The sequence below is a fragment of the Papilio xuthus genome, unplaced genomic scaffold (assembly GCF_000836235.2).
Source record: "Papilio xuthus unplaced genomic scaffold, Pxut_1.1 DF824655.1, whole genome shotgun sequence".
Lineage (NCBI taxonomy): Eukaryota > Metazoa > Arthropoda > Insecta > Lepidoptera > Papilionidae > Papilio > Papilio xuthus.
In genome coordinates this window covers 596,892-624,197 of record NW_013533994.1, presented here as the reverse complement: position 1 = coordinate 624,197, position 27,306 = coordinate 596,892, and the positions used below count along the sequence as shown (strand labels likewise).

Below are 27,306 nucleotides of genomic sequence, written 5' to 3'. Positions count from 1 at the left end.
GACAAGCTCTTCAAGCACATGATCGCCGCAGACTTTGAATATTTCCTCAACTTGAACAACAAATCCCCAGAATTCCTTTCACTGTTTATCGACGGCAAATTGAAGAAAGGTGAAAAAGGGGTAAGTCTCAATTACTTCGTACTACTAACGTTACCTTACTAATATTATAAATCAAAAATGTTTGGATGGATGGATGTTTGTTTTAAGGAATCTCCAGAAAGGATGCATGAATCCGGAAGTCAAGAAGAGCATAATATAGGCTACTAATTAATATTTTTTTAATTCTCCGCGAATTTAGTCGCAGGCCACAACTAGTTTTTACATAATCTACAATTATTTTTTTCATTTGAACTCAACTGACTCAGATATAAGGGTTATTTCTATCTTTTTTTATAGTTGTCTTTAAAGACTAAATTGTAAATAGATTAGTCAAAATTTGTTTTAAATTATTGAACAACTTATTTTCAGATGAGTGAACAAGAAATAGAGGCGGTGTTAGACAAAACGATGGTATTGTTCCGTTTCCTACAAGAGAAGGACGTGTTTGAGAGATACTACAAGCAGCATCTCGCTAAGCGACTATTGCTCAACAAATCCGTCTCCGATGACAGCGAGAAGAATATGATCTCTAAACTGAAGGTAACCTTATCGTGCTCAATTAACATTCACTTTGATACTATTGTTATAGCCTTATTCATATATTTATCTGTCTTTCATAAGTATGAGCATAGTGAGAGATGTATGTTAAAATAGAATTTAATTTCCTAGTAGCCTGATTTACATACGAAAGTGATTTATTTTTAATATTACTGTGTTTGCTTTATAAAATAAAACAATAACGAAATTTGATTTTTTTTTAATTTCGTTAGAAAGAATATTATACAACAGTAAAATAGGTACAGCCAACCTATAAAAAAACTAAAAGTAATGTGAACATTCGGTTTAAAAGATTGGTATCAAAATTGAAACTAGGCTACTAAGGGTTAACATATATTTGAGTGAATGCACAAATTATATAAATCTATTAATATATCTTTCAACATAACTCATATTTAGTACATAAGTTGTTTTGTAAACTTAGTCATTGTAGGAATGTGCAAAGAAATAATAGGATAAAAATATTAATGTATTATTTAAATTGGAAATATCAATTATCCGGTCTAGTTTTTATGTAATTTTATTTCCCAGAGAGAAGGTTTGTTGATTGAAATGGAGCCGCGAGCGTTTCATTGTGTGGTCGGTGACGTCTCACAAATAGAGTCCCCTCTCAATTAATTATAAAAATGCAGAGAAACATTGATATATACAGCAACCACTGCATTGCCTTTCTTGTCCACGTACTTCTGCAAAATTCTTTACAATACCATAACTTGCATCTTCGTAAGTCATTATAAATGTCAAGTTGAATGTTTGTAATTGTAAAGTTTGTATCTTGCTTAAAGTCTATTTGGAAGGCAATTTGTTGAATTTATATTTTGTAAAGAATTTTGCAGATGAATTTTATAATTTTAAAAGACTTTAAGCAGGATAATTTGTACCTGTATATATTTTAAACGTACATTGTATTGCGATTTTTGATTATATAAATGCCATTTAGTACCACAGACTTTTAAATTAGTTTGCATCGTAGCGGCATTATTACCGATGTGTTAGGAGATTTCATTAGTTTTTGTAAATTCTTATATATGTTTTAAATTAATGTTTTTTGTCTATACATTGCGTTTACGGAATTTTAATTTTTTTAAACATTTCTTTTCAGACTGAATGTGGTTGCCAGTTTACATCAAAGTTGGAAGGAATGTTCAAAGACATGACTGTATCCAACACTATTATGGAAGAGTTCAAGGACCATGTACTTTCCGCGGGGGTAAATTTATTTTCATTTCTACTCTACACATAGACAATGTGTGTATTATGATTAAAGTTTCTATCTTAGTTATAATTTAGTAAGATAATGTTTCTATTGTATTGCAGACGAATCTACACGGGGTGGACCTGTCGGTGCGCGTGCTGACGACCGGCTTCTGGCCCACACAGAGTGCAACACCTAAGTGCAATATACCCTCCGCACCTAGAAACGCTTTCGATGTATTTAGAAGGTGACTGATGCTTTGTTTTCATATTGTAAGGTTATTAATATAAATTGAATATTTTTTGTTACTTCAGAATACTTGAATTCATTTCGGCTATCGAAGTGGTCTTTTGAGTCGGATACAGAGTAGATTAAGGATCGAAAAGAACGCCTTTACCGTCAATTAAAATTCTGTTTCGATTGCTTGCAGCTTCTACTTGGCGAAACATTCTGGACGGCAGCTCTCGCTACAGCCACAGCTGGGCAGTGCCGATCTACACGCCACGTTCCGCGCGGCTGGCGGGGCGGGGACAGGAGCGGGCAGCAGCGCCGCGCTGACGGGAGGAGGGGGCTCGCCGCCGCACTCACCGCCCGCCGCGCCGCCGCCCTCAACCGTGCCCTCCGCCGCCGCCGCCGCGCCACGCAAACACATCATACAGGTCTCCACCTTCCAGATGTGCGTACTGCTGCTCTTCAACAAGCGCGAGAGACTCACTTACGAGGTACTGTCCTACTTTACATCAGATAATGTATCCTTAATATGTTATATGTCAACGGTAATTGGATAAATTATTTTTAATTTTAGGAAATTCTAAACGAGACTGACATTCCTGAGAAGGATTTGGTGCGCGCGTTGCAGTCGCTCGCGATGGGCAAGCCCACGCAGCGGGTGCTCATCAAGCACCCCAAGACAAAGGAAATCGAGGCCGCTCACCAGTTCTACGTTAATGATGCATTCACCTCCAAGTTGCACAGGTTATTATGCATATCATAGTAACTTTCTTTGTTTTACTTTTATTTTAACTTAAATTTTAATCTTGTTTTTGTAACTTGCAGAGTTAAAATACAAACGGTGGCGGCGAAGGGCGAGTCGGAGCCGGAGCGGCGCGAGACGCGCAACAAGGTGGACGAGGACCGCAAGCATGAGATCGAGGCCGCCATCGTTCGCATCATGAAAGCCCGCAAAAGGATGGCGGTACGACATATACTCGTTGACAACTAGTGGATTGTAATTAAATAATTTAGAAACGTGAATATTAATTGTATAAATTTGTTGTATTGTGTGCAGCACACGTTGCTGGTTGCGGAGGTGACGGAGCAGCTGCGCGCGCGCTTCCTGCCCTCGCCTGTCGTCATCAAGAAGCGTATCGAGGGCCTCATCGAGCGCGAGTACCTGGCGCGCACGCCTGACGACCGCAAGGTCTACACATACGTCGCATAGGTGCGTCACACGACCACTCACCTCACCACCCTCCTCCTCGCACACCCTCACACCCTCACCACACACATACAACACAAAAACCGTGGGTGTGACTATGCGAATTACCATCTCGTATCCATCTTATACAACTGCGAAAACTCAGAGTCGATCCAACGCTTCACTTCTCTACGTGGCCTTTTGCTTTTAAGTTTGTTTTAATTAAATATTAATAAAGTACATACTAAAATGGTTTATGTAAAAATAAATGTATATATTAATTTTGAATGTGGCTGTAGTCTCGTTTCAATGTATCATAAAAGTGTTCCTCGTAATTTCTTAGCATAGTTACAATGAATTAAATATTTCTCTTTTGTAACACACTGTTTTATTACACCGATATTACCCTTGTTTTGAATGTGCACTCGCCACGCTAAAATGGGTTTTATTTTCAGGCCATCAGTGTCGAGACTCGTTTGTCCACGACGTGTGGATGCCAAGTTAAAGTGATAGAAGTAACAAAAGTAAATAAATTATTTCAAAATAAAAATTATTAGTTAACATTCAAAGTTATTTTATTTTAAAACATACAGAGTTATGAGAAACGAGTAGAATATGAGATAAATGTTACATTTACTAATAGAGGATACATTCGAAGGGAATGGGAAAAAGAAATCTCTTGGCAGATTGAGATTCAAATGCGGAGGTGGGGCGAGGACGCGCCGATTCGCAGACTTTATATTTATAAAGTTAATATCAATAGTTATCACAGTTGTGTACTCTTCAGACTGAAATGTCACATTGCTCGGCGACCCATCCAAAAGAACTCCCAACAACTTTTTCCCCATACCAATATCACTTAAATCCGCATAAGTAAATACAAACGCGTATCTTGTACATATATTCAGACATTGTAATTTAGATCTTTTGTATTGAAATTCACCATAAATAAACCTAGACTCTAGTTTCAATGGCAACCAATCATCATCCTTTAAATTATCAGGGTTGCCATACGGTGAAAAATACATTCTACGATTAACGCCCACCATTTTGTTAATATCTTTTTGTATATTAATACAAGCTTCTGTTCCATTTGTAATGGAAGTTTGTCTTAATATAATTCTACATTTCGATCTCTTGTTAATACCAAACTGTAAGGTTTTCTTGGTTAATTTTGTTAGCACGCAAAATCCACCTTTATTTTCCGCGTATGACATATAGTTATCTTCGTTGGTACTATTAAAGAAGTTATCAGTGTGATTTGTTTCTGTAAATGACGTTATTATAGGTAATCCAAAAATATAGCCAGGATTTCCACTTAAAGTTACAACTCTCTCTGACGAAGTATTGCCTATCAAAAATTTAACACCAATTTCTTGCATCACATATAGTGTCGGGGTTATTTTTTCAGCGTATAATTTGATAGTTGCGTTTACAATTTTCGAATCGTAAATGTTAAAAATATATTCCATTTTAAGAGCAACATTACAAACACTTTCTGCACATATTGGTGAGTGTAAACTTTTATTATAAGGCACGCAAATGTCTTGATCGCAATAAATTATCGTCCAGTTAGTACAATGGAGTGAAGAACAATTCTGAAAAATAATTTACAATTTAAGTTTTGAAAAGCAAAATTTAAAATCACTAAAATTTTAGGCGACAGGCGACTTTGGCGATCTCTTGTGTCGGAGGCCAAGACCCACTTTGGGTCGATGCGCCAGCGGAGTAAGTAAAATTTTGAACCGTACCATAACTGTGTTATTCAACGATTTACTCGTTACGCTGATTACAAAACGATTCTTCCACTATTTTAAGAACGCGAAACATTCCCAAATCATTTAATTTGATTTGACAATTAATATTTTCATTATTTAAAAATGTCATTGTACGTCTTACATTGCAGTAATTATTTATAACAGGGACAGGTAAATCTGTAACAAATAAAATGTAAATTATTAATAACAAAAACCATCTTAATCTTATAAAACTTATTTGATTATTTATGAAATATTTGTACACATACCTAAATAATAAATAGATTTGTTTCTTAGTATCCAAACAGGTTCACCGAATTTATAAATGTTCCTATTAAAATTATACGACTCGAGATGTTTTTGTTTCTCATTCCACAAAAATTCATCATTTACAGAGGCTTTATCAATCTAAAATTAAAAAAAAACACTTATTCTTTGATATGTTCTATTGTCTATTATCAAAGTATTTAAAATTTATCAGTACAAAAAAACTAAGATACGTCAGATATAAAATACCTTTGGTTTTTCTACAACTCTTTGATCGGGTAAGTTTGTTTTAGCTATACAAAGTAAATTTCCGAATCCAGTTCTGGTGGAAGTTTCGCCGCATTCTAAAGGATGTTTCTTTTGTTGCCAGAAGTTATTACATTTATCAAACAGTTCTTTATCGGATGAAGAACATTCTTCGTCACAGCAACAATTTATATCACATTGTTTGTACTGCAAAACATTAAACCTACTAAAATAATTTAAATAAAGATTTACTTTATTTAAATTATTATATGACCAATAGAGATGACCGATTTTTAAGTGATGTTTTAACGAACATTCATGTCAATTTAGTCTTCGCAAAATTAAATTAATAATATTTTTCTTTGTTATTTTAAACAAAATTTTGTTGCACATGAAGCGTAAATTAAATCAAACAATATTTCATAAATCAGGTATGGTTTAAAATATACGCTTACCAGCAAATTACAGTAACAGACATCCCCAGGTTTAGTTTTCTTTGTACCAGTATTAGGTCTGGTGGTGGTCGAGGACTCTTCAAACAACGTTATTTCCGTAACATTGTCTAATTCGGTGCTTGAGAGAATTTCAGTTGTGAAAGTAATATCCGTTGTGGTTCCATTCTCATCGTATACGTCAAATACCGTGAACGCAATCTCTGTGCTTGTTGATATTGAAACATTACGTAGAGAAGAATTTGGATATTTTGTTCCTGACAATTCATTTAACTTTTCATAGCCATTTTTATTGGAGCGATAATATAACGCTAGCTTATTTGGTTCATCTTTTAACATATCTATAGGATGTTTATTTATACTTTCGTTGTAGGCAATTGGATTTTCATCAAGCTCAACTTTTTCTTGTATAAAATCCATCACACAGAATTGTATAACAACAGATAATAGTGTAAATGCGAAATATGTGAGCGGTCTCATTTTTCTACTTATATTCTACACCGAATTGAGTGAAATTCCTAAATATAACGTCTAAATTTAATTCTATATTGCCTTTTGATTGAGTTGTTAACTTATATCTGGAAAACAAAGAAGAATTTTGATGAAAAAATATAAATCACAATATATAAAATTCATCAAAAAGCGAGTGACGACTCAAATAATGAAACAGAATCTGGTGGACGAAAACTGGTGTATCTACCCTACATAGGTGGGATAAAGACAGGGAGATAATATATGATATACCTATCAACGCCTAAGCTAATGACATCAGTTTGTGTGATTTGATGCGATCCACCGAGAAAATATTGTCTAATTCTATCCGTGATTGTGGTAGGCGCTGGTGCCCAGCAAGGCACCTTTAGATCATAATTCCCTGGTGCAGTTGGTATGCTACAACAACCGTATCCAACTATCCATGAACGTCCTAACGAATCCAAACAACTCACTTGGAAATTAATTTTTGGCCAACCTGAAAAAAAACAAAGTAAATTTACTTCAAAACAATTTTTTTTTCACTATTGCTATACTGAGGACAAGAACCTTTAGTGTAAATTACGACCAATTAAGGTCTCTGAGTATGGCAGTCAAACGATATTACGTTGCATGTTGAAATATATTATGCCCATAGATTATATACCTGAGATTCCTTTCGTTACGTAGTGAACGTCGATAGGATGAGACCAAAAAACATAATTGTCATAATTCGGCTTCCCTGATGTGGTTTGTCCCTCTGAGCATCCGGCAATGAACGTCCAGTTCGGACCTTAGAGGGTACATTATTGGTAATCAATAAAAGTTGATAGAATCGATAATACTATAGAAATGATATACATACCCGCTTGAAACGAAAATCTACAAAACAATGACGACGAATCTTCAAAATTTGTAACACCCTGTATATCACCCAACAAATGTAGCTCCGCCATTAAATGATCACAATCCTCGGATTATTATTAATTCACACATTATAGAGTTATTTTACCTTTTTGAAACATTATAAATATCTTAACACCGCAACTTGAGCATTGTTTGTTATTCTGTTGCTATGGAAACATAATTTTAAAGCCAACCTTTTTGTCTATGGTCAACGATATTTTTTATATTCTTCAGATTTCCAAAAGGTTTAACAAAAAGTTCCTACTTGCTGATGGCAATAAAAATACGGCTATTTTTAAATCAAATATTTAATTAACATCAAATTAAAAACGCGATACCAAATCAAACGTTTCACATTTTTTTAATTTTAGATTTATTTATAATAAAAATATATACATATATATACTGATATTTATTATTATTGTATTTAAAACATTTAAGATTATTTATATTATATGCATAAGTATAAAAATCAGATATTTAAATGCAAAGATACTAGACACAAGTCCAAAGACTTAATACTTATACATACTGAAGCATATTCGTTTTGCATCATTAGGATTATTCATATCTTGTTTACACAGAAAACTATTATAATATATATTTGTTTTGTGCAAATGCTTGACTGAGCTGTAGGTATAGTCTGAGGCGAGAGTAGTGAGAGGCGCTGCTATCGCGGTTAGTTATGTCGGAAAATATGTAAAAACTACATGGGAAAAGAAAAACATATGACATCTATAGTCCAACGAGGACGTTATGTCAGTTTTTTGACATAATTTTGTCCAGTGACATTGTTAGTTCACATATTTTCCGATACCATAAGATCCTCGTTAAACTATACTGATGAGGGCTGACATTACTAATGTTTACTAGGGTTGCCGGTTTTTTGCGCCTATTTTAGCTCAGTAGCAATTGTACAACTGGTTTATTATTGTAAAAAAAATAAATGGCACTATTAACTGTGGAAAAGCATAACAAAACGGTGGGATCAGTTTAAGGTTGTAACTTCCAGTATGTTAAGTTGGTACCCTTTTATTTTTTGAAATATTTTTTTCTGTGTTCCGTGTACAGGGTACCATTACCAGTACTTATAAATAGGGTTGCCAGCCGGGGAAGAGTCTGGAAAGATTAGCGGGGTCTGTGGCGGCGTGCAGCAGACGAGCCACCTGGCCGGCCACCGCCACGCCGCCGCCTGCGCCGCCCTCCGCGCCGCTCAGCTTGCCGCACACCGACAGCAGAGCGCGCTCCGCCAGACCTGACCCCGCACCACTCTCCCTCTCCCTCTCTCCTACAGCTGCTATACCAACATACATTAATATTTAATTTAATCAAACATTAAATCTTCTACTGATTAATCTATTATAGGATTATAGTAGAAAGTGTCGAAATACTTTATAAACACATAAATGGTTAATCTAAAAACGTTATAAAACTTCAGATGGAAACTACTGGGGACCTACGCTTTTTCTGCGTCGGTTGTGTAAAAAGGGATGATATTTTGCTGTCACCAAACAAATGTGATACTCACAGCGTGCAGTGGTCTTCTTCAAAGCGCCTTTGACCGTCCAGGAGTAGAGCGGGTCGCACAGCAACACCTGCAGGATGGTCAACAACGTCTCCTGGTTGTCTCGCAGCAGTTGCATCGTTTTCTCAGAGCACCTACAAGAAAAAAAATCACATTTTAAGGTTATTTTCTTGACGAATTCATCAATCGTTTTATAGAAAAGTAAGTTGTTATTTCATCAATCAGAAATACCTTCTGAATATTCCTTCAATTCCGCAGCATCCAAAACCAGATATAATGTCCTGTGTTAATCGGAAAGGTATAGTTTCTGGAGTTGGCAGAGCTTTTCCTTGATCAAACGCAATACCTAAAATAAAAAAAATTACATACTCCAATACATTTTGATTAAATATTTACTAAGATAAAATATAATAATTTTACCGAAATCAATGTGAACCACCTCGCCGGTCGTCTTGTCTATCAAAATGTTATGAACGTGTCTGTCGCCTAAACCCAAAATATATCCAACCATTGATGATGTGGCAACACTGAAAAACACATGAAAAATTAAATGTCTTCATACGATTTCCTTTCACATGCAATTAAAAAAACAAGCAGCTTTACTTGAAAAATGACATTAACACTTTTCAATACAAATGCTTGAGTAGCTATTGTTTTTTTTTTTAAATAATTTACACAGACGAAACCGCGAGCGCCATCTAGTGACATATCTTACCTTCTCGTGTAAGCCAGTCTACGTTCGTACCAAGTGATGGGGTCGTGGTAGTGCTCAGTGAAGAAGTTGTGGAACACCGGCTTGAAGTTGGCGAGGATTTCCATGAACGCACGCAGTTTGTCCTGATTCGACTTGCGACCGTCGTGACACGCCTTCAGCTTGGCCCGAGCGGCTTCGGGCGTTATATCCTAAAATATCATTTCTATTAATGTCTAGTATTTACTGAACTCAAATAAACATCAATAAAGATATTTTCAGTAAAATAGAAGTGTGAAAGGAAAATCTCTTCAAGATTTTTGTAAAATTATAGTATGTTTTATAAATGTCAAACTAAACCGACAAGTTGTCGATTAGCCCTCTTAGATAAAGTGCATTCACCTCGAAGCCATTCCATAACGAAGTTTAAATATGTATAGAACTGACACGCGACAATCACGTGACTTATCAAAAGTTACCGTCATTTCTATACATTTTTCAATTTCGTTATATTATAGTCATGGAAAAAAAGCAGTTTGTCTATGGTTTAAAAAGAATTTTTTATATACTTTGGGTCTATAGCGAATGTGTGCGTCCCGCAAATAAGCTCCCAGCGGTGTAGTGCCCTCGCACCAGCCCAGCACCCCCGACCGCCGCGACATTGGCACCACCTGGCAAATTTATTCACAATATTATAAGTAATAATTAATTAAGAGGTGTCCAAATTTTATTAGACACTAGTTGTCGCCCCAAACTTCGTCCGCGCGGAAATTAAAAGTAAAACGTTATTAGTACGTAGACTATGTGTTCTTTTAGACTATGTTGTACATCTATGACAAATTTCAGCGAGAAATGCAGTCGTTCTGGAGATACCATGTAACAGATATCCATGTATCCATCCATCCATACATTCACATTTATATTATTACTAAGATATCTAATATTAATTACTAAGAGTACCTTGTATGTGCGTATTAAAAGTTTATTCTTCTTAGTGATTGGATTATTTTCGAGCAAGGTGTTAACAATATTGAATACTTGTTGCATTACCGCATCCTGTCTTAAATCATCTTCGCCCTGAAATAGTTATATTTCTATTGAAACAATCGGGTTTCTGAAGTAAATATATAATTTAATATTAAAGAGTTAGACATTGCGTACCTTTATTAATAAAATTCTGGATTTCCCATCTGAACTGCGACAAGAAATTTTCTTCGGATAATTTATACCACCAACCAATTCGAAGTGGTTATCAAATGCTGTTATATCTAAAGAAAAAAAAATATTAAATTAAGTCTTAAAAATTGTCATTTTGTTCATTTGTGATGTTTTTCACACCTCCAATTGCTCAACAACCTAAATAACTTATACTTACTGGGTAAATTGGAATAGTCCCCGTTATGTTGTATAGGTATAGTGAGGGTGGGTATGGGCAGGGAGTCGAGGTGGCGCAGCTTGGCGAGCGGCTCGGCGGCGGGGATCGCCTGCCGCTGCGGCTTGCCGTTGCTCATTTTCGGCGTCAAGTATGCGAAGCTGATGAAAGCTAAACAAAATTGTATTCAGATAAGTTGCAGCACTAATAGCCTAGTGGCTAAGGGTGTATATGTAGTCGAGGGTTCGAATCCCGACTATTGTACACTATATCCTAGCACAAATTAATACCTTATTTGGAATGGTACTAGAAATTAGAAATTAAAGTAAATTAAAAAGAATCTGCTAATACTTTATAAAAAAAACTTAACCTATATGCCGTCAAATGAAGTAAAGGCAACAGTTAAATAGCTTATTCTCATTTTAAAAGAGTTCACTTTCAAGGTAAAAAAATGTTACCATCACAGAGTAGTTCCATTTGTGATATGATTGTGTGGAGGTCAGGTCGCTGCGAGAGTTCCCGCACGAGCACGTCCGCGGCGAGTACGCGCGGCTCCGCCACCGACGTGCGCGCCACCTTCCCGCCCTTGCTGGAGTTCAGTATCACATTGTCCTTGTCAGAGTTCTTCAAGTTGAACAGTATGGGTAGTGTGTGGTGGGGATGCTCGATACCACATCTGCCTACAAGAAAAACGATACATTTCATGTTTTTTTTTTATCTCTCGGTAACGAAGAATTTTTCCTCATTTCGAAATTCGTTTACGTTCTTGGCTTGTAAATTTCAGATTCGTGTAGCGTTATTTTTATTACTTAATAACATGGAATTTAAAAATGCGTGCAATTAAAAAAACACTAGTAAGCAGCCTATTTCTTCTTCCAGACACTTTTCTACAAGAAAATTTTCATCCAAATGCATCCATCCATTTTTCATGGTAATATTAGTACTACGACTTATCAACGACAGAGTTATTTGAAGCCAAAAATTTGTAGCAATATTTTGTGACTATTATTACTCCAATAATATGCAACTTACCTAAAATTTCTTTGAGAGATTTAGCAAAGCTACTCTTGTCTGTATTAAGACGTGGCGCTAACTGAGGTAATACAGTGATGAACTTCCACGAAGGTATAGCATTCAGCAGATCACGGAAGCTGGATGCAGATGTATCACTAAACTCAAAGTCAGGGTTGTCAAACCATAAAGATATCACTCGGAATATTGATAAATTGTTATCTTCGCAATGCTTCAATGACAACATGTAGTATCTATAAAATTTTAAAAAATATATTTTAGAATTTCACAAAGAAAGTTGGCTACAACCCTGAATAAATTGAATTGATACTGTACCTTAGAGCTAAATTGAGAAAACTTTTCTTTTCTGCTCTTGTATTGGACACCTCAGCTTCATCTAACTGCATGAAGCGATCGTTTGTGAACAAAGCTTTCCTTTCATCTCTGAAATATCACAATTTTACATATGACAAATTTCATGGTCCACTATTGTTTTATACCAGTCTTTCCCAAAGTGGGCGATAACGCCCCCTTGTGAGCGCTGGAGGTCAAGTTGCAGGTTATAGTAAAAGTTTCGTTTAGAATTCTCCGTTAATATATATAGGTCACAATAATTGATTAATTTAATTTGAAGTTATAGTAGTTTTTAAATATGTGAAAATATGGGGGCGCTAAATGTTTATTCTCAAAGTGTGCCCACGTAACAGATTAGAAAACAGTACTACTGCCGTAGACAAAATGAGTTTGGGAACCACTGTTCTATACTATCACTCTTAACTGTTTTCTAAACTGATTGAATTTCAAATATATTCTTACTAATATTATAAATGCAAATGTTTAGATGGATGTTTTTGCATAGATGTAGAAAAGGTCTGAAGGAACACATAGGCTACTTAATAAGTTTTTGTTTAATTTCGCGCGGACGGAGTCGCGGGCGACAGCTAGCGTTACAAAACGTGCGAAAACATTTTATAATTTGTACTTACTTAGTTAAAGATGTTTGTGAGCCTTTTAGTGAGGCGGCAGTTCCTTTCATATTGTCGATACATTTTACTTTATTCTCGAAAATTGTTGAATTCATATACGAGACAATCTGAAACGGAAAATATTTAATAAAATATATTGTGACGTGTTATTAAATTAACTACTGCCACGCTCAGCCATTAAGTGATTATTAAGCAACCCTTAGTTTTAATTTGTCATATTAATTCTAATCAAAGGCAATTATTGAAATTTAACCTGTTTATATTCCGAGTCTGCAAATTTTGCAATATCATGATACACTTTGAACGTGGTCTCTGCATTGTCGTCTTCATTTAACAATTCGAGACTCTTTTCTAAATATTTATTTATTATATCTCTAGCATTTTCTCGCTTACATTCTGCCATCCAAAGACCGTATTGCCTGAAAAGTAACGCGATATTAGACCCCTTTTCCTCCAAGCTAGTAGACTGCTATTTGTATACTATTCAAGCGACTAGTCGCGATAGTGGAAAGAAGTCTTAAATCATACCTAAGACACATAGCAGCTAATTTAAGGTCAGAAGATTGGTCAGTTTCAACTCCGTGCAGTGATGCGAGAGCGATGTCCTTGTGACCCTTCGCCCACGCAACTTGACTTTCCTTTAAACATACTTTTTCTGATGATTTCATTTTCTTTACGGATTCCAAAAGTCTTTGCGCCATTTGCACTCTTTGATTAGAGAGACCCATATCTATAAAAATACAAAAAAGGTACAGTAAACATAACATATATGACAGATTTTTTTTATAAGCAAAAATGAGTCAAGTATACGAACCGACATATTGTAATTGCAAATCCAAAATATCAGTAGAGAAACTTTCATAATGTTTAGCCGCATGTTCTAGTATTAAACTACGTTGTGACAGGAGAGTTTCAAGATGGCGGAAATCTTTAAATGACGGCAACTTATCAACTTGCCAACGATCCAGTAAGTCCGTGAGATCTGTGTGGTCGCACCTTAGTGAACAATAATCTTGTATATCACGTAATAAATGTAAATTTGCGACCACTTTGTAAACGCTCTGACAATTCTCCATATTTAGAATCCGGCATAATTTGGAAGTGGCCAATTTCGCTCTATTAAGTGCAAATTCCAGCCTAGCTTCGAAATTTTGATTAGCATCCGCGTTCAAACTTTCCTTTAGACATGCATATCTCAGTGATTTTATAACAACATCGGGATTCCATAGAGGCTGTTTTGTCTTTTCTTCTAGTTCTTTAGTATCGACAACTTCACTCCAATCACCTACAACAAAGCGATTATGAGACAATGACCTTACATCATCATGACATCATCAGCTCACTATACGTCCCCACCGAGGGGCTCGGAGCCTACCCTAAGTTAAGGGTGATTAGGCCATAGTCAACCACGCAGGCCCAATGCGGGTTGGTTGACTTCACATATCTGAGAAGAAATTCAAAGATTGCATCACGATGTTTTCCTTCACCGTAAGAACGTTGGATAAATGTACATATGTAAATCGAAAAACACATTGGTACATGGCGGGATTCGAATCCAGGATTTGCAGATTGCAAGTCAAGTGCTTGGCCACTGAGCCACCGACGCTCCCAATGAGCTTACGATCTCTCAGAATTATTATGAACGTTTTTTGTCTCGATAAAAACTCACCAAGGTAAGCTAAACAATCAAATTTGACGTCGTTCAACTCATCGTTTTCAGGAAATGATTTGATGTACTGCAGAGCTAAATGATGCATGCCGGACTTATGTAGGGACATGACGACGCCATGTTGCAAACGGTTGTCAGCCTGATTGCCGTGAGAGAGGACGATGTCATGCAAGAGCAGAGCATCCGCGTACTGGCCGGTGTGCAACAAATGTTTGCGTCTCTCTTCCTCGCTCGTTAAATGAGCGGTGCCGCAACCGTCTATTGCGTCTAGTTCACCAATCGAAACAAAGCACTGTAACAAAGCGGTATTTTTTATAATATCTGCGAAACCCAACTTGCGATTGAACCCCTAAACTAAATATATTTTGAAGAAGAAAAAAGTTTTTTTTAGTGATTTTTTCTATTTCTACTATGGCGTTTAACGTGTTAATGTTACGTACAAAGGCTATCCTACTGGATAATCTTACTTTCTACTAATATTATAAATGCCAATGTTTAGATGGATGGATGTATGGCTGATTATTTTAAGGTATCTCTGAAACGGCTCAAAGGATTTTGATGAAATTTGGCACATATATAGAACATAGTCTGGAAGATATAAGAAAGTGAGTATATAACATACATTTCTGAGTATTCTCTGCACGTGTTCCCCGCCGGGCAGACAGGCGGTGTGGTCCGGCGAGGCGGGAGGGACGTCGTCGTTGTGCGCGGCCGCCCACAGCTCCGCGTAATATATGGCCGCTATGTTCTTGTCCGCCACTGTCGCTGCCCACGACAGTTTGTCGTATTCCAGCTTCAAATACCGCAAAGTATCCGCTTCTCGACACTTCCTATATACAGTACGTTTCAAGTAAGAATGCGTAAACTAACAACATAATGCAAAGTCAAGTGAATGTATGGATGTTTGTTACTACGTAACTCCAAGACGGCTTAACGGATTTTGTATGGAAGAACAAATAAGCAACTATCTAAGTTTTATTTATAATTCAATATGGACGAGGTAGCCGGCGATAGTTAGTAAAATAATAATTAAAAACAAGAGTACATACCGTATTTTAAGATGGTTCGTCTGCAGACGTATAGCGTTGACGATGTCCAGTAAGTAGTGCACTATCATCTTCTGGTCATGATCTAGAATGTTCGATAGCTTGGAGACGGTGCTATCCTCGCTGGCTGTGGTGTTGTCATTGAAACTTCTGCTCCAAATGTAATTGAAAACTGTATTTATTTGTTGACCGATGACTTGCATTAAATTCTCCGAAGAGTGTTCCAGTAGTAATCCTACCAGTGAAGGCAGGATTTTTTGACATATAGTAGGCTGTAACAAGTAATTAAATAATCTTACTAATATAATAAATGGGAAAGTTTAGATGGATGTATGTTTGTTAGAAGATATCTCCGGAACGACTCAACAGATCTTAATAAAATTTGACAAAGGTTAGTCTGCAAGAACATATAGGCTATTTATTAAGCTTATTTTTTATTCCACGCAGACGAAGTCGCGAGCGACAGCTAGTTAATGAATATTAGGTTATAAAAGACATATGTTCTGACTTTAGATACTGACCATTCCTAAAAGTCATCGCTAAAAGAGTAAATATTATGTAGCATTTGTAGAAGTTAATGGAACACCAAATGAAAAAAGAAAAAAAAGGATCTTTGCGGGAATTTTGATATTTTTTTTTATTTAACGGTCTAGTCTGTTTAAGCTTTTTTTTATTTTTTTTTATCAGGGGAATCTTCGTAATATACCTTTTGGGGAAAAGACAGGGTTATGTGAGATTCTTACTCACTAAAACTCCCTCGGTGGCCAACCTCTAATGCGTCTGCGAGGGTCCCGGGATCTAGTGTGTTTAAGTTAAGCAACAAAAGCTCCAGAATCTCCTATAATAGTTCTAAACAGATTAAATATTTGAAGTGAAATACCTTAAGTCTGCATAAAGTTCTTAAAGAACTAAGATAATTTAGTGGTGATTCTAATGTTTGTAACAGATCTACTGTGACCCGAGTTATCCATTGGAAATGATCTTCTTTGATAACAGGAGTCCAATCTGTGGGTACACTTCGAACTTTGAACTGCGCGAAGGATTCGCATGTTGACGGCATAAGACATTTTAATATTTGACTCTGGACTATTCCCCATTCTGAAACGAACCAAACATTACTGTAGGATCATCATAAAAGTTAATTTCAATCCTATAAGTGCTTTTTATTTTAACACATTCATCGCCGCCGATTTTCTTAGTCCACTTTAGTATATTTTGTAGTGGCATTGAACGTGTTAACAACAATTTTGTTTACTATTTCTGTTGTTAGTTTGAAGTTTTTCCTTACCTATATCAATTAATTGGCCATCTTTAAATTTCATCAAATGTAATAATGCTTTGGATACTTTCTCACTCACAGTCGGTGTTTCTTTAAATATAATTTCCAACAATGCTTTAACAACTGTTATTGCGAAGTATTGCGTTGGTTTAATATTAACGAGCTGTGTCGTATCCTTTGGTGGTACTGTTACTAATGTTTTTAAATCATACGTCCCGACTTCCGCAAGACAATTACTAGCTTCCACGATCATCTAAGGGAAAGATAAATTTATAATCAAAAAAACTAAATTAATCTTACTTCTGATTAATATTACAAATGCGTATGTTAGATGAATAGATGGATGGATGTTTGAAGGTATCTCCAGAAATTTGGTATACATATAGTACATAATCTGGAAGAACACAAAGGCTACTGTTTTATTTTTAACTCATAATTATGGTTTTAACTCTACGCAAACGGAGTCGCGGGCAACAGTTAGTGTAAATACATTTTTTTTATTTAGTGTTAACCTTTTCGTTTGTCGTCGTCCTTAAAATATTACATAACGCAACTATAATCTTATGTATCACACTGTCTTCACAATCTTCAGAAAATCCTTTGTTATCTAATTTATTAAATGCGGCGCTTAAAAATTTTTTGTGCGCGCTTAGAAACTTTCTCATACTGGACAGTGTTGCAATGCTGAAAAATATAACAATTAGATGTTAAAATAATAGTAAATATAATACGAAATGTACCAAATTCTATTTTTTTTTCAGTAATTCCAATTTAGAGGGACGGTGGTTCAGGGGTTAAAGCACTTGACTTGTAACATGAAGATCCTGGGTTCGAATCACGCTATGTACCAATGTGTTTTTCGATTTTAGATTTACATATGTACATTTACCCGACGTTCTTAGAGTGAAGGAAAAATCGTGATGCCACCTGCACATAGCAAAGAAATTTAAAGATATGTGTGAAGTCAAACCGCATTCGACTAGCGTGGTTGAGTATGGCCTAGTCACCGTTAACTAGTAGTGTAGGTTTCGTAGGGACGTGTAGTGAGCTGAATTATATTTACCTTGCATATGATAAATTACGTTCATATTTTTGCAATTTTTCCAAGAAGTTTTCTTCTGTAAGACATGTTCCTGTACTGACTTCAGTTAATATGTTACACATAGCTTGCATGTCATCGTCGACATTTTTAAAATTTATCATAACATATTTGTAAACTGCATTACATTCAGGAGATTCATCTTTTTTTATTGACAGTATCGATAATAAATGTACAACTGTCTCCTTTTGAAAGACTTTATTTTTATTTGCACAAACACGTGATAATATTCTAAATAAAGCTTTGGAGAAAACATCTAATTCTTTTTGAATCTTTGTCTCTTTTATAACTCTAGAGATATTGACGCATGAAAAATTATATATAATTACGTCTGACGGATATCCTAAAGGTATATTTTCGATATAAACTATGAAGGTATATAACAACATGACCTTGAAAGCAAATATCTTTTCGGATAGTACTAACTCCCACAGAGTGAATAAATTTTTTAACATAGCAAGTGGCTGATCTTTACAGAAACATTCCATTATGTTATCATCAATAAGTTCCTAAAACAAAATAATTAAAATATGTACCTATAGATAAACCAAAATGGAGGCAGATTATGTCTAATTTTAAACATTCTTAAAGTGAACTTTGATATCAGAGTGTCGATGTCCGGACAGTTGCATGAATCTCGATGAAATTTGGCATATATGTAGAACATAGTTTGAATGTGATCTACATAGGCTACTAATTAAGTTTTTTTTATTGTATTTTTTAAGTAAGACGGAGTCGCGGCCGACATCTAGTTAATAAATAAAAATACTTACTCCAAAATACTTTAGAATTCCACAAAATATTTCCTTTGGATATGTGAATGATTCAATAGTGTTTGGTACATCAACGTCAAATATTTGTTTAGCATCAGCGTTATCTTTCAAATGTAAAGCTGTAAGCAACACAAGTCTGTCCATGTTCTCAACGAACAGTTTGGACCACGTCTCACTTTGCAGCATCTGTCTCATTTGCTGAAACATCCTGCAAGCCGCACTCGTTGATTCTTTACAACTAAATTTGTTAATATTCAAATTGTATTTTTCATTCACGATGTACGGTAAACTCAATATTATGATGTTACAAAAGCTTTCCTGAAAATAAATGTCATATTTATACTTATTGACTAATTAAAGACTTATCGTAGGTTTTCGAGACCAAAATGCCCGTTTAATACATATGTTTTATACAGATATTTTGGTCTCAGAAATCACCGTAAATGTAGCAGTAATACACAGGGTTACTAATAATTCAACCATTTCCCGTTATGTGCTATGGGTGACTATTTGGAATAATTTTAACTTTCATATGCATTATGCAAAAGTGAACCATTAAGTAATCATGATTCATTTTTAACTTATTTTAAAAAAACTAAGAAACCTGGATAATTCACTTTTGCATAATGCATTTAGGGGTTGACATTATAACAAATAGTCTCCCCCTTTTTTTCCAGAGAGGAATGCTTAATGCATACTCCGCGCCCCGGGGGGGACGCGGTAGTTATGTGGGATTCTCCTCCTTAGCGGAGGCATACCCACTAAACCTCTCTGTTCCTCCAACGCATCGGGACGGGGCCTCGGGCACGCTTTCGCTCTCCTTCGCGGCCGAATAGTCACCCCTATAACCTAATAGGAATATGTCGAATTACCTATATGACCCTTTATTACGTAATTTTAATATGTGTATATTACCTCCAAAATGGTTTCCTCCGATTGAATTTGTTTAAATTTTCTCATCATATCACTTTTCTGCATGTTACCCTGATGACGCCATAGTATATCGGCGGATACCAGACAATTCATATATCTTTTGTAAAACACATCACTCTCACAATTGAATAAGTACAAAGGTAAATTGTCTAAAGGCAATTTCTTTTCGAGCCAAAATTGCAATAAACTTAGTATATTCTGCTCGAGATAATTATCAAGATTTTTTTGTGTTACTTTATTCAATATAATATTTAAGAATTTTTTCACAGTTTGCTTATCCAGAGATTTCTCCCGTTGTAGAAATATAATTTCTTGCACGATTCGATGTATCCTTGAAGGTTTATTAAGCGCCAAAACGTAATATGTATGCAATAAAGTTGCAGTTCTGTTATTTAGTTCGTCTTTTAGAATTGTTTCCGTTTCATTTGATACCTTAAAAACAAAACATTACTCTATCTTACTAATATTATAAATGTGAATGTTTAGATGGATGGATGGATGGATAGATAGATGGATGTTTGAAGGTGTCATCGAAACATCTTAATGAATCTCGCTGATATTTAGCATAGATGTATAACAAAGTCTGGAAGAACTCATAGGTTACTTAATAAGTTTCTTTTTTAAATGCCGCGCGGAAACGGTCGCGGGCGACAGCTAGTAATTTTACAAATGTATGGATGGATGGATTGAAACTTGTTAAAAGGTATCTACGGAACGGCTCCACTACGGATCTCAATAAAATTTGGCATAGATCTAGAACATAGTCTGGAAGAACACATAAGCTACTTATTAACTTTTTCTAATTCCGCGGGGACGGAGTCGCGGGCGACAGCTACTTGTCAAATAAAAAAAACACAATGTATAAGACAAAAAATACAAAGACATTCTTACCTCAACCGTAAATAAATCCTTTAAATTTAATAAACAGGAAAGTTCATCTTCTTCGGTAAAGGCATCTGTCATTTCACTTATCAAGTACCCACAATACAGCCTTATAGAGTGTATTTTCCCCTTTATTTTGTCAATTAAAATATCTTTAAATGTTAGTTCAATAGGATTAGTATCTTTGTAGTTTAATATTATAATTTTTGTCGTACATTCATATACCAGAGCGGCTACTTGAGGTGGGTAGTACATATTTTCACATCTATGCAAGTAACTCTTCACCATTATCAAACAATTGCGACGCAAATTATCGCCGTGATGCCAAACTCTGTTCATTATTTGTAGCAATGTTTGTAAAATGCCTGCTGTCGCATTTGAATTGCGGAACAAATCTTTGCACATCGATTGCATTAATACAAATGTTAATTCTGAAATAAAAAACATAAATAAAATTATAAAAATTAAACATTTACTATGTTTTGCTTGTACATAAGGACTTAAGTGGGTGATTTAAGACCAAAATCCAAATTAAAAAAGTAATTTTTATAATACTATTTTGTTAAAGATAATGACAGATATGACTATATGTTTTGTACAGAGAGTTTGGTCTCAGAAACCAAGGGTTAATAATTTAAAAACAAGCCGAAACTCGATTAAGATGTTTAATTTTATTGCAAGGTTCCTATGTCCACCTTTCAATTCCATGATCAGATCAACACCATAGGTTTACATATCCAAAATACCAGCTTCAATAAAAAAATCAGGAAGTGAAAATTGCAAGATTAGATGACAAACATCGGGACAGGTGGAACTAAATAATAGCCTGGAAAATTTTATAATTTTTAAATGTAGATGTAATAAGTTATCTGGATGTAGCTGGATGTGGATCTTGACAGTGGTAGAGCCCGCTTTAACATCTTCGCACGAATTGGCCCGGCTCGTCCGGTGAAATACCACGACCACACAGAAGACAGGCGTGAAGTGGAAGCAATTCCGCGTTTCGTCTGATGAGTGTGCGTCCCGGAGGCCTAATTTAGTCCTCTTTCCCTTCCCACCCTTTTTCTTATAAGGAAAGGATGGGAAGTGGAAGTGGACTTTCCGGATGAGAGGATGCATGGAAAGGGAAAATATTTTCTCTCTGTACATCCTCTCCTCCGTCGATTAAAGGTAGGCAACGCATATGCAATTGCGTATGTCTATGGACAACGGTCACTTCGCTATTTCAGCGATTTCAGGTGGCCGCTCGCTCGTTTGCTACCTTATGATATAAAAAAAAAGCATGAATAATCTTTAATTACCTATAGGAGCATCTTCAATATCAGATTGATTCAAAAACCTTATGCATTTTAAAGCAAACTCTACATCCAATCGTGAAGAGAAATTGTATAACTTTGGATTTAAAATCAATTCTAGTAGTTCATCGCGATAGTTATTATTCATTTTACAATATGCTGCTAAGAAAAATATACAATTATGTTTTAAAACATTATAACTCATATCAGTGTCATTTTCGTCTTCATCTGAAGGTACATCGCTGTTTAAAATATCATTGATGCAATGAAAGATATCATTATCAATACAAATTCTCACATCATTATTTAACATTGTATCGTATTCTTCAAGAAGTATCAATTGCAATGTTCTAAGTAGAGCATTCTTTTCACTTATTTGTATTCCACTTTTTAATTTATTTAATGACATTCTGTATGCAATTTTAAGAATGCTTTTAAAATTATCATATATTTGTTCGGATAAAACTTTATGATGATTGTATTTTAATACGATATCTAAATATGTTAATGTTATTTTTAATATTTTTAAACATTCTATAATGTCAAAATCTTTGGTGTCAATATTTTCGTTACATTGTATAAGTTTTACTTGCAAATATTCTAATATTTGACAATTCATTTCATCATTCAATTCGAAAACTTGATAAATCTTTTGATTGTTTATTTCTGGTTTTGATATTTCAAATTCAAAGTCTGAATATAAAATACTCTTGTCGACATTTTTAAATAAAATATGATGTAAAAATTCATTTTCTATGCAACCAGTATTTTCAACATTACTAATATTTTCATTTAGCAATAAAGTTAAAAATAACTCTCTCAATATTTCCACATTTAATTCTGTTATTCGACCATTTATAAACCATTTGAAACATTTAGTACGACCATTGTTATAACAACATTTGCTGTAAAACTTTCTAAATAATATATTCAAAGTTTGAACACTACTATCACTGACGGGCATTCCTTTTTCATAGTACAAGAGTAATAATGGCTTAATGTTCATATAATTCAAGATATTCAATGATAAAATTGTTTGTAGTACCCCGTGTATTGCTTTATGAGATGATGTACTACTTGTTGAAGATCTGAAAACAATTTGAAGTATAAAATACTTTGTAAAAAAAGCCTATATATCATATATCATATGTTATGATATGATATTCATGTATTATGATTAATGATATCATATGTCATTTATTATATATGAAGGTACATAATTTAAGAACACTTTACAAAAAAAATCCTATAAACATTGCATAACTATTTCGATTATTACCTTACACAAGTCGTCCACAATGAATTTACACGTTCGATAAAACTGGTAAAAGCATCATCTTTTAATGTTTTTAAATTTTTCAACACTTCACAAGTTAAAGATTCAAATATACACCAAATTTCATTTATATTGTTGGTGCTAACAAATTCTTCTAAAGTCTTTAATAGCGTTTCATAATCAATTGTTGTTAAGGATGATCCAAAATGTTTTACATACATTTCTGTTATACCTAACCTAAAATTAATCACAGATGATAACTATAAATATATTCAAGTCTTTACCAATATTGTATTTATGAAGCATATGACTTATACTTTAAAAAAAAATAAAGTTTTTTTTAATATATTTGGACATACAATTCAGAATATCTTGTAATTCAAGAATATAATATTTCTCAGAATTAAAAATTAAAATAGATATGCAAATTACCAAGGTATATGATTTTGTTTGAACTCTCCGATTAAATCTTTAAACTTTTGATTTATATTGATAGTTGTTCTTGGTCTTTTTGCCGCTCTTTCACCATCACTATTTATATCAATATTTTGTGTGGACATTTTGAAAGTCTGCAAATAATCCACCAATAAGCAAATGGCAAATTACACTGACCATCCTTCTCCATTAAAGCTACCGACAAATTCCCGTTAAAATCTGGCTAACCATTATTACATCTTGTAACCGAAATATATTTTTATTTTTGATATTACATACAAACACTCCAATTTTATTAATCTTATAGATTCATATTATATGTATGTTCATAGAAGCTTAACCTCACAGTCTTACTAATATCATAAATTTAAAGTTTATATTGATGGATGGATGTTTGAAAGTATCTTCAGAACGGCTGAACAGATCTCTAATAAATTTGACATATATATAAAACACATTCTGGAAGAACATATATGCTCCTAATTCCACGCGGACGAAGTCGCGGGCGACAGCTAGTAATTATATAAAAGTGAACATAAAAAATCCATTGTATTTGCTTACCAAGTAAAACATAATCGCTGAAACTTGATTAAAATTTGTACATGTCAGTAAAACATTACTATGTCTATGGCTCTTTTGTATGTAATTTATTTCAAGTGTTATTAAATCCATGATACTTTGAAGGCATGTATTCCACATTTCCCAGTTATGTGCTTGTGCTGATTCCTCATTCTCTATCCGTCCTAAGGGATGATGAATTGCTATTGATGTTTGTAATAAGCTAAATACTTGCGACTAAAACAAACATTTTATTATATGAGTTGAAACAATACAAGTTTGTGAATGATGTAGAAAGCGGTGAAGAATATTGCTAATATTATTTTGAACATAAGTTTAGAGCTTAGTTGAAAAGTCATAGGTGTGTAAAATAATTACATAACAATTTCTTTACATTAGAAAGCATTTAAGATATATTGTTACAAAAATATATTTTTGTTTACAGCATGAAAAATAAATAACAAATAGGTATTCAAATTATCTTGCCTTTTTTTTAACATCCAAGTTTTGTTCATAGAATTCAAATATGACATGTAGATTCTTTTCAATAAACTCACACACACTTAATCGGTTTTCTAAATACAGCTGAAATACAATTAAAAAAGGTATATCAAAATGTGTTTTAAAATATTCAAAATATAAAAAAAAATAACTACACTTACCACATCTAGTATTAATGTAATAATATCAATGATAACTTCTAATATCTTCTTATTTTTGTTTATTTTATGGAAATATTTAGTAATATCAGATAAATTATTTCTCAATGAACATGCAAACTGACAACATTCCTTTGCATTTTTTATTACAAGCCAAAGAAGCTTTAACTTTGTGAAATCATCCAATTTAGATACCTTATCTAGGCATCCTGCTACACTAATATCGAGTAAATCTAAAAAAAAATCCTATATAGAGAGCAAAATAAATTCCACAAAGTACATAGAATAAAAGAATATTGACATTTGCTGAACTAACTTAGTACATGAAATTCTTGTAAATTTAAACATTGCATTAATTTACTTGAAAAAAATAATGATAAAATTGTTGCTTATTTATTGCAGCAATACAAAAGTGTACCTGACCAAGTGTAAGTGTACAAAAGTGTACTAAGCAATACCTTCCCATGTGGTTGGAGTGATTAGGCAGACATAATTTTCACAAGGTAGAACATATTTTTGCAACAAACTCATATAGGCATCCCCAATTGCATTTGTCAAATATTTGTTTCTTAATACAAACATAGCTGCTTCCATTATCTTATCACATTTAATATATGCTCTACCTGAAAAAAACGGTTATAGTTAAAATAAAGGTATTTCAAACAAAACAAAATTCATTTTTTCCTTGTTTTCTCTTTATCTTTCATCATAATCATCAGCCTTTGTCTACCAACTGCTTAATACATAGCATTTTCCAATTCCTTCCACAGTATCCCATCCTCCTCTATCTGCAATAAGCCATCGGTCTCCCTGGAGTGAAGCACTCCATGCTCTTGGTCCCCTACCATGGCTCACCTAGCATCTCTAACCCGATAGATATGACCAACCAATACTTTGGCCTACTAATTTTGAGAACTATGTTGTCTACTTTATATATTTCTTTCTTTAAATAATTAAAAAGATATTGATGAAGCATTTATATCAATATATTGCAATAATTACCTTTATTAGAACCAGCGACACATAAATGAAGTATGCTTACACATAATGGATATGTTACAGTATGAAATGTTTTAGAAGATTCATATTTTTCTGCTTCCTGAAAATACAAAATGACTAAATTGTACAAATTGTAAATCAATATTCATAGAATGGAATTAATATTGATGTAATATTATATTATAGTTCAGCAAACAAGTAACGAGAATTCTCCGAAATAGCAGGGCAACCATAACCAATAGACATTCACAACTGTGGATGCATAGCTATTAAGAAGCCGTTAGAATCAAAGTTATTTTATCAAGGGAATAAAGTTTTTTAATTTTCCTTCAAAGCCACTATGGATGTTCATGACTAATAACAATGGTACTTTTAGAATCAAGTAAATGGTTTAGAAAAAAAAATTGTTTAGGAATAATAGGGAAAAAACTGTCTTTGTGTAAAATATGGAGGTTAGTTATTTTACGTTTTATCAAGATTCCCTTGAATTGGTCTACCATCTAGGTTAACATTTGATGCATAGATATGGTGCACAATGTATTTTGACTTCTGGCTTCTGGGTAACTTATCTTTGCCCTAACCTCAAAATTAGAAAAATTCCATGTAATATGTACATACCTTCAACAAATAGTCAGTAATGATATCAAATAAATCATTCCAAGAAAAACCAGCTTTTTTTCGAGTATTGTCAGAAAGCAAATCAGGGACTGCATTTCTTGTAAGGTAATCTTTTAAGGTTTCCACACTTCGTTTCCTCTCAGTAGCTTTATTTGAACACAAATTTCCGCATATTTCCTTGACGGTAGTTTCTAATGACATCGTGTAAAATTTTCGAGGGTCCAAGCCCGAAATAAGTTAAAGGAAAATTATTTAATACCAAAGACCGGTTTCATGTTGGAAAACATAGAAAACAAGAGTTATTTAATAAACTTGTATCAGAAAAATCGAGAATGTTCAAACACATTTAAAACTATTTATACGTTTATCCTATGGCAAGTTTTTCAATTTTACAAGTAGACGCCGACTTGTTTATATCATTATCATTATTATGATTGCCAACAACGAGCATACAAAAGTCAAAGCCAATGTCATCTCAACATGTCATTTTAATTTTTTGACATTTATGCAAAACAGTGCTGCCAATAATAAATTTATAATTTCGGTAAAGAATATGTAACCAGCTAGAACCTGGTTAAGACCAGTTAAGGCGTTATAAGAGAGGTTTCCTTCAAAAATTCGTCTTAATCCGAAAGCCCAGTCAATTATTAATTTCAAAATTGTTCCGTAGTTTTTAAGTTTTTATAACAAAGGAAGTCTATACTCAAGCCATTATAAGTCTATACTTTGGCTTACTAGAAAATAACTTATGAATGCAATCATGTGAGCTACAATATTCAGTCGTTATAACCGGCATTCCTATCTATCCATTTATGCCTATGCTCATCCATTG

At 34.1% G+C, this 27,306-nt stretch overlaps 3 protein-coding genes across 3 annotated transcripts in view; 1 reads left to right on the top strand and 2 right to left on the bottom strand.

The window, feature by feature from the left end:
* The window catches only part of Cul3 (cullin 3), an 8,348-nt gene extending 4,516 nt beyond the window's left edge, over nucleotides 1–3,832 (top strand). Inside the window, exons 8-16 of the mRNA XM_013325514.1 lie at nucleotides 7–120; nucleotides 469–639; nucleotides 1,760–1,867; nucleotides 1,975–2,099; nucleotides 2,283–2,574; nucleotides 2,658–2,827; nucleotides 2,909–3,047; nucleotides 3,141–3,293; nucleotides 3,725–3,832. Coding sequence (XP_013180968.1) covers nucleotides 7–120; nucleotides 469–639; nucleotides 1,760–1,867; nucleotides 1,975–2,099; nucleotides 2,283–2,574; nucleotides 2,658–2,827; nucleotides 2,909–3,047; nucleotides 3,141–3,293 — 1,272 coding nt within the window. The 3' untranslated portion in view covers nucleotides 3,725–3,832. The remainder of the gene's footprint in view (nucleotides 1–6; nucleotides 121–468; nucleotides 640–1,759; nucleotides 1,868–1,974; nucleotides 2,100–2,282; nucleotides 2,575–2,657; nucleotides 2,828–2,908; nucleotides 3,048–3,140; nucleotides 3,294–3,724) is intronic.
* A 12-nt stretch (nucleotides 3,833–3,844) lies between these two features.
* Nucleotides 3,845–7,202, bottom strand: LOC106127435 (uncharacterized). The gene is given in 7 exon segments (XM_082930820.1): nucleotides 3,845–4,867; nucleotides 5,021–5,065; nucleotides 5,067–5,203; nucleotides 5,296–5,434; nucleotides 5,543–5,746; nucleotides 5,995–6,569; nucleotides 7,130–7,202. Coding segments are annotated over 6 exon segments (2,025 nt in total). The 5' UTR covers nucleotides 6,472–6,569; nucleotides 7,130–7,202.
* A 583-nt stretch (nucleotides 7,203–7,785) lies between these two features.
* tefu (Serine/threonine-protein kinase tefu) lies at nucleotides 7,786–26,788 on the bottom strand. The gene is made up of 36 exons (XM_013325513.1): nucleotides 26,475–26,788; nucleotides 25,860–25,956; nucleotides 25,316–25,480; nucleotides 24,861–25,090; nucleotides 24,685–24,783; nucleotides 24,202–24,435; nucleotides 23,638–23,774; nucleotides 23,209–23,442; nucleotides 22,687–23,017; nucleotides 21,936–22,644; nucleotides 20,644–21,065; nucleotides 19,735–20,184; nucleotides 18,820–19,137; nucleotides 18,011–18,555; nucleotides 17,460–17,631; nucleotides 16,957–17,200; nucleotides 16,549–16,766; nucleotides 15,672–15,940; nucleotides 15,245–15,452; nucleotides 14,623–14,914; nucleotides 13,768–14,238; nucleotides 13,482–13,683; nucleotides 13,207–13,372; nucleotides 12,954–13,060; nucleotides 12,304–12,411; nucleotides 11,989–12,221; nucleotides 11,415–11,636; nucleotides 10,960–11,127; nucleotides 10,746–10,852; nucleotides 10,545–10,661; nucleotides 10,154–10,255; nucleotides 9,609–9,796; nucleotides 9,314–9,420; nucleotides 9,125–9,239; nucleotides 8,897–9,027; nucleotides 7,786–8,665 (listed from the first exon to the last, which is right to left on the bottom strand). Exons 1-36 carry the CDS (start codon nucleotides 26,673–26,675, stop codon nucleotides 8,457–8,459), a joined length of 8,328 nt encoding a protein of 2,775 aa, XP_013180967.1. The 5' UTR covers nucleotides 26,676–26,788; the 3' UTR covers nucleotides 7,786–8,456.
* Between the last annotated feature and the right edge of the window lie 518 nt (nucleotides 26,789–27,306).